General features: G+C 43.0%; 1 protein-coding gene across 29 annotated transcripts in view; it reads left to right on the top strand.

The window, feature by feature from the left end:
• The window catches only part of MADD (MAP-kinase activating death domain), an 81,270-nt gene that overhangs the window by 16,485 nt on the left and 49,888 nt on the right, over positions 1–14,897 (top strand). For 20 of the 29 annotated variants that reach the window (XM_014950253.1, XM_014950246.1, XM_014950264.1 and 17 more), the window contains exons 2-10: positions 1,280–1,472; positions 4,556–5,170; positions 7,885–8,188; positions 9,055–9,186; positions 10,199–10,312; positions 10,985–11,065; positions 12,790–12,846; positions 13,594–13,772; positions 14,385–14,620. In XM_014950253.1, coding sequence (XP_014805739.1) covers positions 1,411–1,472; positions 4,556–5,170; positions 7,885–8,188; positions 9,055–9,186; positions 10,199–10,312; positions 10,985–11,065; positions 12,790–12,846; positions 13,594–13,772; positions 14,385–14,620 — 1,780 coding nt within the window. In that variant the 5' untranslated portion in view covers positions 1,280–1,410. The remainder of the gene's footprint in view (positions 1–1,279; positions 1,473–4,555; positions 5,171–7,884; positions 8,189–9,054; positions 9,187–10,198; positions 10,313–10,984; positions 11,066–12,789; positions 12,847–13,593; positions 13,773–14,384; positions 14,621–14,897) is intronic. The other 9 variants (XM_014950263.1, XM_014950261.1, XM_014950257.1 and 6 more) reach the window with 1 other exon arrangement.

Raw genomic sequence — 14,897 nt, 5'->3', positions numbered from 1 at the left:
TGGTGGGATTGAACAATTTTACAGTGCTTACTGAATTCTGGATGTCTGTTAAGCAGAGTTACTGACAAATAGTGATACTGCAGTAAAATACCAATTGTGCCAAGAGGATTTTTCTGTTATAAAATGAGCAGAGAAAGTAGCAGAAGGCATGGGTATGAGGAGCAAATGGTGAAGACGTACAAAAGAAATGAAATTGAGGAAAGTGGGTGAAAGAAACAGTATGACTTAGAAGAAAAAACTTTTGGTATTGCAAGCTGTGGTGTGCAGGTCTGTATCGTCACAGAAGTGTTAAGAGATCACAGTCGTTTGGGACTGTGGAGATCAGTCTTGCCCTAGCCCACGTCCATGTCTGGGAGGGTGAGATGCATTATATCTAATTGGATTTCTTTTGATATAACCCCTCCTTTAGTTATTCTGGTTACAGAATCACAGAATCTTCTAGGTTGGAAGGGACCTTAAAGATCATCTTGTCCAACCGTCAACCTAACTGACAAAAATAGACACCCACACAACAAACAAGGAGCATCATCACTAAACCAGACCTCCCAGCACTACATCAACCCGTCTTTTGAACACCTCCAGGGATGGGGCCTCAACCACCTCCCTGGGCAGCCCATTCCAATGGCTGAGAACCCTTTCAGTGATAAAATTTTTCCTAATATCCAGCCTGAACCTCCCCTGGCGCAACTTGAGGCCATTTCCTCTCGTCCTGTCGCCTGTGACTTGAGAGAAGAGACCGACCCCCACCTCTCTACACCCTCCTTTCAGGGAGTTGGAGAGAGCAATAAGGTCTCCCCTCAGCCTCCTCTTTTCCAGGCTGAATAACCCCAGTTCCCTCAGCCTCTCCTCATAAGACTTATTCTCCAGACCCCTCACCTTACGACAGCTAAAGTTCAGGTTGAGTTTTTTTTCTTCAGTCATGTTTAACTGTGCAGAATTGCCAATTAAGGCTGCTTTCCCAAGCACCGTAGGAATCCCAGGGATTTGCCTAAACAATACTTTTGCCTCAAACTGGTTTGTGAATAGGTCTTTGCTGGTGATACGCTTCTTGTGGTCTTTCTTGAGATCCTCTTGTGCTTTTTTGTGTGTTTTTCAGCACTCTCTACTTTTGTGGGCACGTGGTGGTGGTTTTGTACTCATGAAGAGAGAGATTTGTGGGTGGCCACGACTGCACAGAACACTGAGGCTTTTTTGAAATGTAATTAAGGTCACGAAGTTGCTTATGCGTATTTGGTATTCCTGAGTGTGCATTTGACACTCTTGCTTTTCTTGATCCTAGGTTGGACTCACCAGACAGTTCCAAGTGGATTTTGTTCCCTGAGGCAGTCGGTCACGGCTGGCTGGATACCTGACTGCTGGATCCATGAACAGAAATTCACTGAGATGACATAGGGAGGAGTGTCAAGGACAATGGTGCAGAAAAAGAAAATCTGCCCTCGGTTACTCGACTACCTTGTGATCATTGGAGCCAGGTAATGGAGAAGAGTCTCAGCTCTGCTTCTTTCTCTCGGGCAGTAGAGTGGGACCCAAATAGCTCGGCATCCATTGATGAAGCCTGGCTTGGCGCTGAGGAAGTGCTGTCTGGAACACGTGCAGGATGCTTCCATAATGAGAGCATCTCCTTGGGCCAGGGCACTTTTTTGAAAGATACTAGTGCAACCAAAGGTTTTTCAGTTGTGGTCTTCAGACTCCTTTTCAAGGGTCTGCAAAGGGTGACTAAGAACAGCCAGTATATGACTCTGTGGTAGCCTATGGGTCTGAACTTCTTTGTTTCTACTGGCATCAGGATAGAGGGATTCACAAATTGAAAATACTGAAAGCCGCATGCTTGTAGAATACTGATTTGGGGTTACTTTTCTAGCTTTTGAAGTGTAGATAATTTAAAAAAAGTTACCTGGAACTTTCCTTACTTGGCTGTTTCTCCCTCAGATACTTGTTTATCCTCACAGGAATGACACAAATGCTTTCTCTTTTTAAAGTCTTATTAACTGTCAATAGGTAACATGTTATGCTTATTTACTTAAAGCGTGTATGAAATGTGTATGCTGTTTGTCAGATACACAGGTGGTTAGTAAATGTTACTTTTCTTTATTCGAGGTTTATGCAGTAACTTTCTGCCAGTATATTTAATGGGTGTATTCCAAAGTCTATGTTACTTTCATTTCTAAACATCAGTGGTTTATGTGCATCAGTATGTTGCTTTACCTCTCACTTTCTTTACAGAATATTTTGAGTGCAATATTTAAATAGGCTAAGTGGAGGAAATCACATAATCCTAAATAACAATTATGTTTATTGTTGTATTTTATGGACAGAGTAATTTAATAGTCTAATTACTTTTTATTGTCTGTAGAAAAATAATCCAGTTTTCCACATTTGTGTCACCAGCTAGGAAAACAAGGAAAAAAAAGAGTGTTCACTGACTCCTCCAGTGATGCTTATAGTATCTGATGTTCTGACTTAAAAATTTACTAGCGTTGCTTCTGGACTCCTACAGTCCTCTTGGTTTTGGCTTGGCAGCAGCAGTTAGATGGCTAATGTTCAGAGGTCTCTTGTCTCACTGGGCACTTCAATAAATGCCTGTGACAAGAGATGGAGCTGACTGAAGTAAATTCTACTTCAAACTCCTTAGGAGCTCCATGTGGCCTTTACCATTACATCTCGTTATCCACCGTGCACAAATAGCTATGCCTTTTGGAAGTACTCCCTTTTATTAGATGCAAATTTGCTAAATGTCTGAGAAGACTCTGTCTTTGTAGCTAATATTACTGCAAAGGCATGAACCAATGATATATTCACTGGTACTTTGTTGATGAAATTTTTTAACTATTTCCTGCTGAATAGACTCTCTAAACAGTACCAGCACTATTTGACATTTCTTCTTCAGCAGGTGATGCATTAGTTGTATTCACTAATATATAAAAGCTTTTTAGGGTTTGTTTTTTTCTTTTTGTACAGTATTTTGGTACTTAACTGTACAGGGCAGAATAAATTTTGTAAACAGTTTGTGCCTTCTAATGTACTTACAAAGTATTAGTTTGGCAGAATTAGTCAGCAGAGCTATTTACAGTGGTATAAATACACTTTTGTAAATTACAGACATTCTATTACTACTTGTTTGGGTTTTCTCACCTCTCAGATAAGAGAAAAGCAAGTGTCATTTGTATTTTGAAATGGGCAAATCCAAAGTATCAAGATGAGAAAATGCCTTGTATGAGATCCCACAGGAGAGTGATAGTGGAGCCAGGTCTCCTACATTCCGTTTATTAAACATGGTACTAAATGCTCATTGCTTTAGAAAATGGGGAGAGATCAGACTTTATAGCAAGGGGGTTAAACCAGAGAGATATTGTTCTGGGGACGTATTTTTCTTCCTTCACTATGTGGATCTCTTATTCCTCTGGCAGTATTTCAGTAACTTTCATGGAAAACTAGTGGTAGGAAAATGGTTAATACTTTGAAACAATCTGTTCTTCTGGTGGAAAATCAGGAGTAAACAGTATTGCTGTTTTGTCTTTGTGTTCCACTAGTGATTTGTGGTACAAAGGTTGGCGAGCCACAGTGTTAAATGGGTTTGCATGTTACTACCCAGCTTTTATGGTAACTTACACTTCAAATCCAGCACTTTATAGCAAGGGGGTTAAACCAGAGAGATATTGTTCTGGGGACGTATTTTTCTTCCTTCACTATGTGGATCTCTTATTCCTCTGGCAGTATTTCAGTAACTTTCATGGAAAACTAGTGGTAGGAAAATGGTTAATACTTTGAAACAATCTGTTCTTCTGGTGGAAAATCAGGAGTAAACAGTATTGCTGTTTTGTCTTTGTGTTCCACTAGTGATTTGTGGTACAAAGGTTGGCGAGCCACAGTGTTAAATGGGTTTGCATGTTACTACCCAGCTTTTATGGTAACTTACACTTCAAATCCAGCTTGAAAATCAAACACGGAAATATATATCTGTGGTTGGTAGAACTTTTTAATGGAAATTTTTCAGGATGAGGTCCGTATCACTCCACCATTTATCTGACTTCTCCCCTAGTAAATTCTTGTTTTTCCCAGTTAGGAATTGATGCTGGATTTTCCCATTTGATTTTTCATCTTGTTCATAAATGGCTGAAATTCAGGGGGTTTTTCACCTGACTGTATATTTGGAGAAGGACAGTGTATTTCCTGCCCAAGTGTTGCCCAGAGACCTGTGCGGTTAAATTCATTTTGGATTTCAAAGTCAGGGAAACGTGGCAATACGATGTTCTCCTGGGAACAACATACTCTTCAAAGCCTTTTTCTTGCTCAGATTTGAACAGGCTCTTTGTTGGGCCTTGATAATGACGGTATAGACTTTTTTATTTAACCTTTCTGCAAGTGTGTGCCATTGATTGAGCGTTGTGGCTAGTGAGTGAGAACCTGTGCTTTCCCTGGAGAGTAGGGGAGAGAAGAACTGAAGATGAAGCTGAGCCCACAGCCTCCTGACGTGTTAGTAGGGAGATAGATAACAAAAGATTTTAATTGGCATTGGTTAACTATGTGTGGGTTTTTTTGTTTGCTTTTTTTGTAGGCAGCCGAGTAGTGATAGTGTTGCTCAGACTCCTGAACTGCTGAGACGCTACCCTCTGGAAGACCACGTGGACTTCCCTCTCCCGCCTGATGTCGTGTTCTTCTGCCAGCCGGAAGGATGCCTGAGCGTGCGGCAAAAGCGCATGAGCTTCCGTGATGACACTTCTTTTGTCTTCACCCTCACAGACAAGGACACGGGTGTCATTCGCTATGGAATCTGTGTCAACTTCTACCGCTCCTTCCAGAAGCGAGTACCCAAGGAGAAGGGAGAAGGCACGGGGGGTCATCGAGCTCGGGAGGGACAGAAAATCCCCAAATCCGGGGATGCAGCTGCACCCCAGGAGGAAGTGGGGACCGAGAGCTCGGAGAGTGGTTCTTCCCTGCAGGCTCCGAGTACAGAGTCTACCCCAGATGTGAATCGGTCACCGCGCAGTAAGCGTCTGGCCAAAGGCAGCCATCGCTCTCGGAACAGCACCCTGACTTCTCTGTGCATCCTGAGCCATTACCCCTTCTTCTCCACCTTCCGCGAGTGTCTGTACACCCTCAAGAGACTTGTGGACTGCTGTAGTGAGAGATTGTTGGGCAAGAAGTTGGGGATTCCTCGAGGGGTGCAGAGGTATGTTGAGGGGGAAGAACTTTTTCCTCCCACTGTTGTGTCCAGGGCAAATTGTGGCTACAGTTGGGGTTGCAGAAGCAACCAAACGGCAACGGTTGGCCTTTTTACTGTTTTAACCCAGAATCGCAGTAGGGAATGGAAATTTTTGTAATGATTTCTTTAAAACTGTCTGATTCTGTAACCTGGTATGATTTTCATTTTTCATACACCTAAGGAGGCACTATCCTGCTCACAACTGACTGAGCAGGATCTTTTCTGAAGCTGAGCGCTGATGATGTTATTGTTGCTGTGGCATACAAGCTCTGTGGCAGCGTACGTCAGGGTTGATTCTCTGGCAAATTAGAAGCAGCCAAGAAATAACAGAAAGAAATTCCACTTGGGGCAAGAGGGAAATGATGAAAGTGTTCTTAATGAGCTTATGAAACAATCTGAACTTCAGCATGGGAGAGAAAAGAGTAGAGAAGCAGGAACGGCTGAAAGAGATCAAAGTAAAATATTTGAGGGGGAGAGGGAGGAGAGGTAGAAAACAAAGGAGTTGTCTAGGAAGCATATGGGAATGGGGGCTGGTAACAGCAAATTAACAGGAACTTGGTGTATTTTTAATGTAATGTAGTAATTTTACATATCTGCTATTATAATGTTGGGTATGCAACAAAAGCTGTTGCACTGTAGGGTACAAAAGGAACAATGTCTTTACGTATATCAGGCATGGATGTATATCTGTGCTTTTGTGCTGTCATTCCAGGATGATATTTTCCTTTCCAATCTGGTAACTAAAAAGAGAAAATACAAAATCAATCTCTGGAGAAGGAGGGGATTATCTCAGTAGTAAGAGGGATGGGGCTGTGAGATAGCTCGTGATGTGAGTTATATACCTTGGTAGACTCCAAATCAAACTTGTCAAAACCAAAAAATGACAGGGGATCTATCATTTTAATCATTACAGGCACTTACTTTTTGTGTGAAAGAGAGAATCTGTACCATTCACAGGGTAGTAGCCTACTTTTTGGGTTATTGCCCTGGAATAGTTCTAGGGGATTGTCCTAGCCTTATGACTAACTCCTGTATTAACAGATTTATCACCTGAATCCACTGGCTGTTGGGGAAAAAATGATTCTGTCAGAACAAACTTTTTTTTTTTTTTTTATGGCAGCATCTGTTAATGGAGCTTATTTTGTCACTTGATTTAGTCTGATTTTAGTCTGATTTTTAGGCAGAAAAAAAGCTAAATTTCATTATTTTCGGAGCTTATTTTGTCACTTGATTTAGTCTGATAGGTACTGAGGCAGAAAAAAAAGCTAAATTTCATTATTTTCATCAACTCTATAAGCTCATCTGATTTTTGAAAGGGGTGCTAAAGTATTCCAGTGTTTGAATGGCATGTGGCATTTGAAAACTTTGCTCTTGTCTGACATAATTCTTAAAGAGAAGAGTTGAGTGACATATGAGGAGGGGAAGAGAAGGAATGCTGAGCGTGCATCTCTGGGAAGAGTAAAGCAGCAGGTTTGAATTACCATGTGGTTTGCAAACCCTGACCTGGAAAATTAGAACCATTTTGAAGTGGTGGCAGAATAAAGCTGAAAAGTGAATCCTTACAGCTTGCAGAAGGTTCAGGGTGGCTGTTAACAACTCAAATGTCCTGCACATTACAAGCAGCGGAAGGAAGAGTGGAGGATGTGCATCACAGTTCCTCAGAGGTGTATTGCTTACTCAGCATAATCTCAAATTGCCCTTCTTTTGACCCCTCCAAATTTCTCTGATTTTCTTCCTTTCTAAAGCCTCCAGCATCATCATTTTTTCTTGGGTTTTTTTTTGGGGTTTTTTTTGTTTTAAGTTGTGAACTGTAAGGTAGAACTTGAATTGGAACCCATACCAATCTAAGGGATCTATTACAGTAACTGAAGATATTTATCAGGCTGAAGTTTTTTGCAGAATGGCTACAGCGGGTTTGCAGCCTTCGCTGCACTACAACGTTAAGGGCTGAAGAGGACAAGCCACTTTCCTTCTCTCGTCAGACCCAGTTTCAAGTTTTGAAGCTCTGAAGGCCCTGAGCAATACTGTGCATGTGTTTTGTCCAGCCTTTCTGTGAGCTTAGGGCATGGAAAAAAATGATGCTTATTTTGCTAAGGTACTGAGTGGTTTCTAGACAGCTTTCAGAAATGTATAGTCGCAGCTGAAATGCATCTACTTCTGCTGTTATGAATGATACCATGCCATTTAGGACAGGATGAAAAAAGAGTATTTTTATCCTGCCAAAACATCTGGGAGATCTTGATGTGGCGTATTTTTATCAGCTCAGATTCAGTTCCTGTTCTTGCAAAGGTTTGTAGGACTGCTGGAAGCAAAATTCTACAAGCAATCGGTCCATCACAATTCTGGACAAAGTATGAGAGTATCCTGTGTGCACGCTGAGGTTCAAGCATCAAGGTGGGGAGAGAGATCTGGCCCTAACTGAACTCTTTACATGACTGAACGAACTCTTAGGTGGAAGTAACATACCTGTGTTGATTCCTCCCACAGAAAGATCTATCCTTCCCCACCATGGTTGGTTGAGTGTGCTTAAATCCCCGTCGCCCGTTCCTCTGTGTGACCAAGTGTCTGTTAGCTGCCTCTTTTAATTCTTGGTGGATCTTCCCTTTCCCTGGAAGAGCCTTTATGGAATGGCTGTCAGGTGAAGCTCTTGGAGTATTAACATGGTTGTTCTCCCTGTACAGGGATACGATGTGGCGGATTTTCACAGGCTCCCTCCTGGTGGAAGAGAAGTCCAGTGCGTTGCTCCATGATCTGCGGGAGATTGAGGCCTGGATATACCGGCTGCTCCGGTCACCGATGCCCGTTGCTGGGCAGAAGCGGGTGGATGTGGAAGTCTTGCCACATGAGTTGCAACCAGCTTTGACCTTTGCTCTTCCCGATCCATCCCGCTTCACCTTGGTGGATTTTCCCTTACATCTGCCTTTGGAGCTGTTGGGGGTGGATGCTTGCCTGCAGGTGCTCACCTGCATCCTTCTGGAACACAAGGTGAGAAGGGAAGAGTTGATCTTTGATAGGTACGTGGGAAGCTCTGCCCTCTCCAAACCCAGGGTAGGCTGGATGTGTAGAACAACTGTCTCCTGCTCTGTCTGGAGTCAGATTTTCTGCAGCAGGAAGGAGTACCTCCTTCTGAGGTTCCTGTTTTGAAAAGTTCTCACTCAAGGAGTATTGTGTGCAGGTCTGGAGCCCTCAATATAAGAAGGACATGGACCTGATGGAGAGGGTCCAGAGGAGGGCCACGAGGATGATCAGGGGGATGGAGCACCTCTGCTACGAGGACAGGCTGAGGGAGCTGGGGTTGTTCAGCCTGGAGAAGAGGAGGCTCCGGGGAGACCTAATAGCAGCCTTCCAGTACCTGAAGGGAGCCTACAGGAAGGCTGGGGAGAACCTGTTTAGAAAGGCCTGCAGTGACAGGACGAGGGGCAATGGCTTCAAGCTGGAGGGGAACAGATTTAGACTGGAGATTAGGAGAGGGTTCTTCACTGTGAGGGTGGTGGAGCACTGGAACAGGTTGCCCAGGGAGGTGGTTGAGGCCCCTTCCCTGGAGATATTCAAGGAGAGGCTCGACGAGGCCCTGGGCAACCTGGTCTAGTTGGGGGTGTCCCTGCTGACTGCGGGGAGGTCGGACTAGATGACCTTTGGAGGTCCCTTCCGGCCTGGGCAATTCTATGATTCTATGATTCTATGAAAAAAGCAGCTGAAGCTTGTTTTCAGACAGATTAATGGAGGGCCATCCAGTTCCCAGCTCTCAGATGAGAGGCCTGCAGGCCGTGGTCTTTGTGGGGGGTGGGGGGTGAGGGGTGGTCAGAAGTGAGCAGTTGCTGCCGGGCTAATGTGAGTTTCTTTGGTTGCAGGTCGTATTGCAGTCCCGAGATTACAATGCTCTCTCAATGTCTGTGATGGCCTTTGTGGCTATGATCTATCCCTTAGAGTACATGTTCCCAGTGATCCCTCTGCTTCCCACCTGCATGGCCTCTGCAGAACAGGTACCTATTGCTCCTTTATTGGTCTTTTGCAAAGGATGGTTCTGTGATGTCTGAAACTTATATAGGAGTAGTCCCTGTTTCCTTCCCTGCTCTTTTCTCAGTGATTGTAGCAAAGTCTACCTTGCAAATGCTGTTCTTTGAGCACCACTAACTATCTAAATCACAGTAACACCACTTATTTCGGATATCTTCAAAGCTTGCTTAGTGAATAGTGTGATTCAAAGCCATGGTTCACAAGCAGTCGACTGAAAGGCCATGATGGCAAATATTTACCCCCTGCCCTGTCCCGTCCCCCAGCTGAGTATTAAGGTTTCTTGGGGAAAGTCCAGAGTAATACTTAAGGATGCTTGAGGGCTCTTGATTCAGGGTTTAGAAACTATTGCCTGCAATTTATTCTCCTCAGAAATATGAAGTGTTGAGTTACTTCAGCTGGGAGCCTAGATTTTGCCAATAGTTGGCTCTCTGCAGGAGCTCATTATTTTGTTTGGAAAGATAGAATTCAGGCCATCTTAGTACTTCAGTGCTATGCTGCAGGTTTGTTCTTGTACTGCACCTTGGAGGTGACCAACTGTTCTAGATTTAAAGAATAAATTAGCCTCTCAAGCTGCTACATGCCTTATTGATTTAGACTTTTTCCCTCTGCTGATTCCCTTATTAGGACAACTTGAATTTCCCCTTAGTTTTTCCATGTGCCTTTCCACATACACGTACAAAATATGTCTGTTTCTCCTGCTTCCTAGAGATGTTACTGTTTTGAAACCAAATTAACATTACAAGGGCAAGGGTAAAGCCATGTTTACAATGGCACAGACTCAGTTTGAAGGGAGGGTGTATTCATGTGTAACTTGCTGCTTCTCTAGCTCTAACTCTGAACATCTTTCTTCTTGGTCCATGATCGACATAACAAGCTGTTAGATTAGCTAAGTTTTTTTTCCAAAGAGCCATGCAGCCACATAAATTAGGTGATACCAAATGCAGGTCTTATCCTTATTGAAGTCTCTCTTTCTCCCAGTTGCTTCTAGCTCCTACACCTTATATCATTGGTGTTCCAGCAAGTTTCTTCCTTTACAAACTGGATTTTAAAATGCCTGATGATGTATGGCTTATTGACCTGGATACCAATAGGGTAAGTAGTGCCCATAGGGACTTGTGGCTTTGTTTCCAGGGAACTGTGCACTTTCATCAATGTACCCACTGATAATTTAAGAAAGTTTGGCTTTGGTCTGCCTTTGCCACTCCTGTCTTCAACTTTAGGATTTTCTTCCTTGTTGTGTCTCAAGGTCCCCATTTCTTTTGCTCATAAGGCATTATTTTTCAGTTAATGCATCTGGCTATATTGTTAGAAGATAAATCCTCAAACAAATGACAGAGCTGTCTTCTTGAGTAATTGTGACCCTGTCTCTTATAGCCTTGCCTAAGAAACCCAATCTGGTAAGAGCCTTCCAGTAGCATTGGTTGTCATGATTCAAATGGGACCATGTGTATAACATCTTCTACTTGATAGGGGTTCCAAAGAATGAGTGTGGGTTCATTAAAACTTCTCTTTTTTGTCATAAATGATAAAGTAACTCCTCTATTACTTGGGACATTGTAAACAATAACAACTATAAAGAAGTGAAAATCAAAGTTTTGATGCAGGTATCTCTGTGTATGGGTTGTATTGTGAGGTTTTTTTATTAATTATTTTACTCTATGGCTTTCATTCCTTGGGTTCTGGAGTGGTGGAGATTTAGGAGATTCTGCTTTGGTAATGACTACAGCTGGGGAATTTTTAGTCTGTTGCTGTGCTTAATTCCAGGTGATCGTTCCCACAAATGCAGAACCTTTGCCAGCATTGCCAGAACCAGAAGCTTCAGAGCTGAAAAAGCATCTGAAACAGGTAATAAGCACTTTGGGGAAAGGACTGGCATTTGGTAGAACTTAGCAGTTGTAGTATCACACAGATCTTCTGCTATACTGGGCAAGAACGCAAGTCAGCAAATGTAAAGCAAAATGTGTTAAAAGCAGGTGTGTATCCTGGCAAATCAGATGGGTGTGAAAACATCTCAGACTACAGGAATACTCTTCTTCAAGGAAGTGCCCCTTGGTCAATCACAAAGAGGTCTGATTTGAATGTCAAAGTGCTCTAATCGATAGGGTGGCTGATTAAACAAAATTATAGGGATATCTTCTTTTGGGCTCCCTGATCTATATGACTTCCTAACATTGTCTTCTCCTGACTAACCTAAATCTGAGACTTTCATCTTGTTTCAGATCTCTCTGTAGTTTCTCCAAATTTTTTGTTTCATCTTCTGCTGTTCCACCTTTGTCACTTGCAGGGAAAGCACAGGACTAGGAATTTTCTGTCGGCCTGTTTTGTGTAGCTGGCCAGTTGGGATATCCCCCACGTTAGAATACAGCAGTGTTTTGAGCTTGAAAAGCAGCATCAGTTGATACAGATTTTAAGTGGTAGGTATCCAGTTGCTGCTTTTCTGTCTTAATGGAGAGAATTAATTTGGAAAAGTGAGTGCTCACTGAGGCTTATAACTGCAGTAAAGGTAAAGGTTAATTTGAAATGCTCCTGGATGCGACAGCTGGCTTCTGTTTTTTACTGTTGTTTGGGGCTAACTTGTTTCCAGTTGGTGCAGAAAGTTCCAGATTTCTCCTTACATTTGCCATGTGGGCTTTAAACTCTGAGCTGATCCATCAAGCTATGATCATCTTTGTTTCCCCTCCATTCACAGATCTGTGTTTGTGGTCTCAGTCTCTCCTCTCAGGTCCTGCTAATCCATTAATCAGCTTGGGTCATCCTGGCTGATCATGTCAAGCAGGTTTTATCTCTTTATTTCTGTTTTCCTTCTGCACGCTGCATGCAGTATCTAAAGGTAAAGTGTGTTGCTAATGTGATGAGGTCTGCTCTTTCTCTCTCCTGGTAGACCAGGAGAGCAAAGTGTGTAACCTCAGTGATACCCCCAGTACCGATGCCCAGCACAGATGGAAGCGATGCGTTGCTTGAAATTTTGTTAGATCCACCTTCCCCCTACTTCTGCCTCACCCCCTTGCAATTTCAGCCTCTATTCAGTGCACAGTTGAATATCAGAAGAACACATTGCAATTTCCTTGAAAACCTATTTAAAATTCTCAAGAGCGGTCACCCAAATTCAGGTTGTATCAGTGTGTATCCTGTAGGCGTTATCCTTAAGAGTCAACCATTGGCAAAGGAGAATGAGCACAACTGGTTGCTGTACAAAGTAGAGAAGGCTAAATTGTGCCCAGTGTCACTAAGGTTAACAGCCTTATGTGCCTTTGGGTCTTAGTGTCAATTAATAAAATAAAATAACTGCTTTTAAACCGCAGTAGAAAGTTCTTCGCTGCATCAATAAGAACAGCAGCCTTTGCACTTTCCAGAGGGGCCAGATGTTAATGTTTGGGGGTGGGGCAGTTACACCTCTCTCCCAAGATCCTGCCTATTTTGTGGTCCCTTTTATTTCCTCTCATTTGTGATATTTGGTAGTAATAGATGTGTATTTTTTTTTTCTTCCATCTGTTTCTCTGTGGTCATGTGTTCGTCTTGGCTCTGATGGGCTGCTGGTGTTATCATATGATCTTCCATCTTGTCTCCAGTGTCTGGTTAGCATGACTGCAATCACTCAGAAACAGCTGCTCACTCCTGACAAGAAGGTTCTTTATTTTATTCTTTTCCCCTACATTTTCCATTTTACCCTTTTCCTTTGGAGTTTTGGTTTTATTTTAGATATTTATTTATTTTCAAAATAAAAAGATGAAGACTCAATGGGCAAATGGGAGAAACGAGGAAGATTTAGGTTAGGTCTGGGTGTTCAGGACTGATTTACCACTCGTGCTGCTCCAGTGCATTTCCCTGAAGATGTTACGAGGGTTGAAGAGGATGGTAGCTTTATGGAGAGATGAAGACCTCATTCTGATGGGAAGTGGAGGTTTGCAGACGTATAGGCAGATGCCTGCGTAAAGGTGTCTTCACATTGTCCTGGGATATCAAACTCACTGGTTGAATGGCCAAGTTATAAGGCAAGTTTTAAGGCCTCTAAATCCCAAGATGTATTCAATTTACACATGGGAATAACTCGCTAATGAGCTGTGCACAGTGCCATACTAGTGGTCCAATTTGGAGTATCTGTTTTCACATCATGAACGATCTAGCAAAGTGGACTTTTGTGCTACCCCTTGGCTGGCTCCAGGACTGTTTCAGCATTGAGGAGATGGTTTTGACAATCCACATAAAGGAGGGCCTGGAGACTTTTTGACTTGGTGTAGGAGATGGTTTAAGACAAACTAATGGAGCATGCACAATTGTTTCAATTGCCTAGAGGGCAGGGTAGCTCTGATCTCTCTCTTGTTCCTTAAATGACTTTTCTTGCTAAATGTGTGCATAATGTTGTCCTTCGTTAGGCACTGGCCAGCATGAGTCTGAATACTCAGCCCATTCTTAATCTAGAGAAGTTCCACGAGGGGCAGGAGGTGCCACTGCTGCTGGGAAGACCACAGAATGATTTGCAGTCTACTCCCTCCACAGAATTCAACCCTCTGATCTATGGAAATGATGTGGACTCTGTGGACGTGGCTACCAGGTGAGGCTGAACAGGAGGGTAGTGTTGAGTCTTCATAATGTTTGCATTTGAAGGCAGCAGAGGCACTTCTCTTGGTCCTGTGGTGGAAGCAGCGTCTTCCTGGTTCTTCTGCAAGTTCTACTTTGCATCCTGGGGAAAAAAAAAAAAGCAGAAATTACAGTGTTTATCTCAGATCTATTAACTGTACGAATGTAACTGTGTGTCGTGAGGGGGGTGTTTTGTTCTTTGCATTTTCCTATAGATCGTCCACTTTACCCAGACTTAGTCTGATATTGTGGCCTTACCTTAAGTCACAAGCCTTGAACTACAAAAAAAGCTTGAGACTTAATTGTCACCTCAGGTAGTGGCTATGAGAACGACGTCCCTTTTTGGGTGGGTGTTGGTGTTGAGGTGTTGAATTAAAACAAAGCGATTTCTAATTTTTGGTGGGTTTTTTTATTCTTTTCTTTTTAAAAAAAACAACTTAAGAAAATTTGGCAGTTTTTGTGCTGGGTTACCATTCTTCAAAGGTTTGAAACGTTGCCTGCTGCATACCTTTTAAAGGCTCTCTGGCGTCTTTTCTCCTGTGTTCTGGGTTTTTTATCTGATCTGTTGTCCTCTGTTTCTTTTTAGGGTTGCTATGGTGAGGTTCTTCAACTCGCCAAACGTTTTGCAAGGTTTCCAGATGCACACTCGCACTCTCCGTCTCTTCCCACGGCCGGTGGTGGCCTTCCAGGCAAATTCCTTCCTTGCCTCTAGGCCGAAGCAAACACCTTTTGCAGATAAGCTTTCCAGGACGCAGGCAGTAGAATACTTTGGAGAATGGTCACTCAACCCTACTAACTATGCTTTCCAAAGAATTCATAACAGTAAGTTTTGGTCGTGCCTTTCCTGAATTTCCATGTAATGCAGGAACTTAAAAAGCAGAGAGATTCTAGGGAAGAACTTAGTTTGACGCCATATTATTCCTTTTCATAGAATCATAGAATCATTGAGGTTGGAAGAGACCCTTGGGATCATCGAGTCCAACCATCAGCCCTACTCTACAAAGTCCTCCCCTACACCATGTCCCTCAGTACCCCATCTAAACGGCCCTTAAACACAGCCAGGGATGGGGACTCCACCCCCTCCCTGGGCAGCCTGTTC

Source organism: Calidris pugnax, unplaced genomic scaffold (assembly GCF_001431845.1).
Source record: "Calidris pugnax isolate Ruff unplaced genomic scaffold, ASM143184v1 scaffold68, whole genome shotgun sequence".
Lineage (NCBI taxonomy): Eukaryota > Metazoa > Chordata > Aves > Charadriiformes > Scolopacidae > Calidris > Calidris pugnax.
The sequence above is the reverse complement of the archived record's forward strand: the minus strand, read 5'-3'. Positions and strand labels throughout refer to the sequence as shown.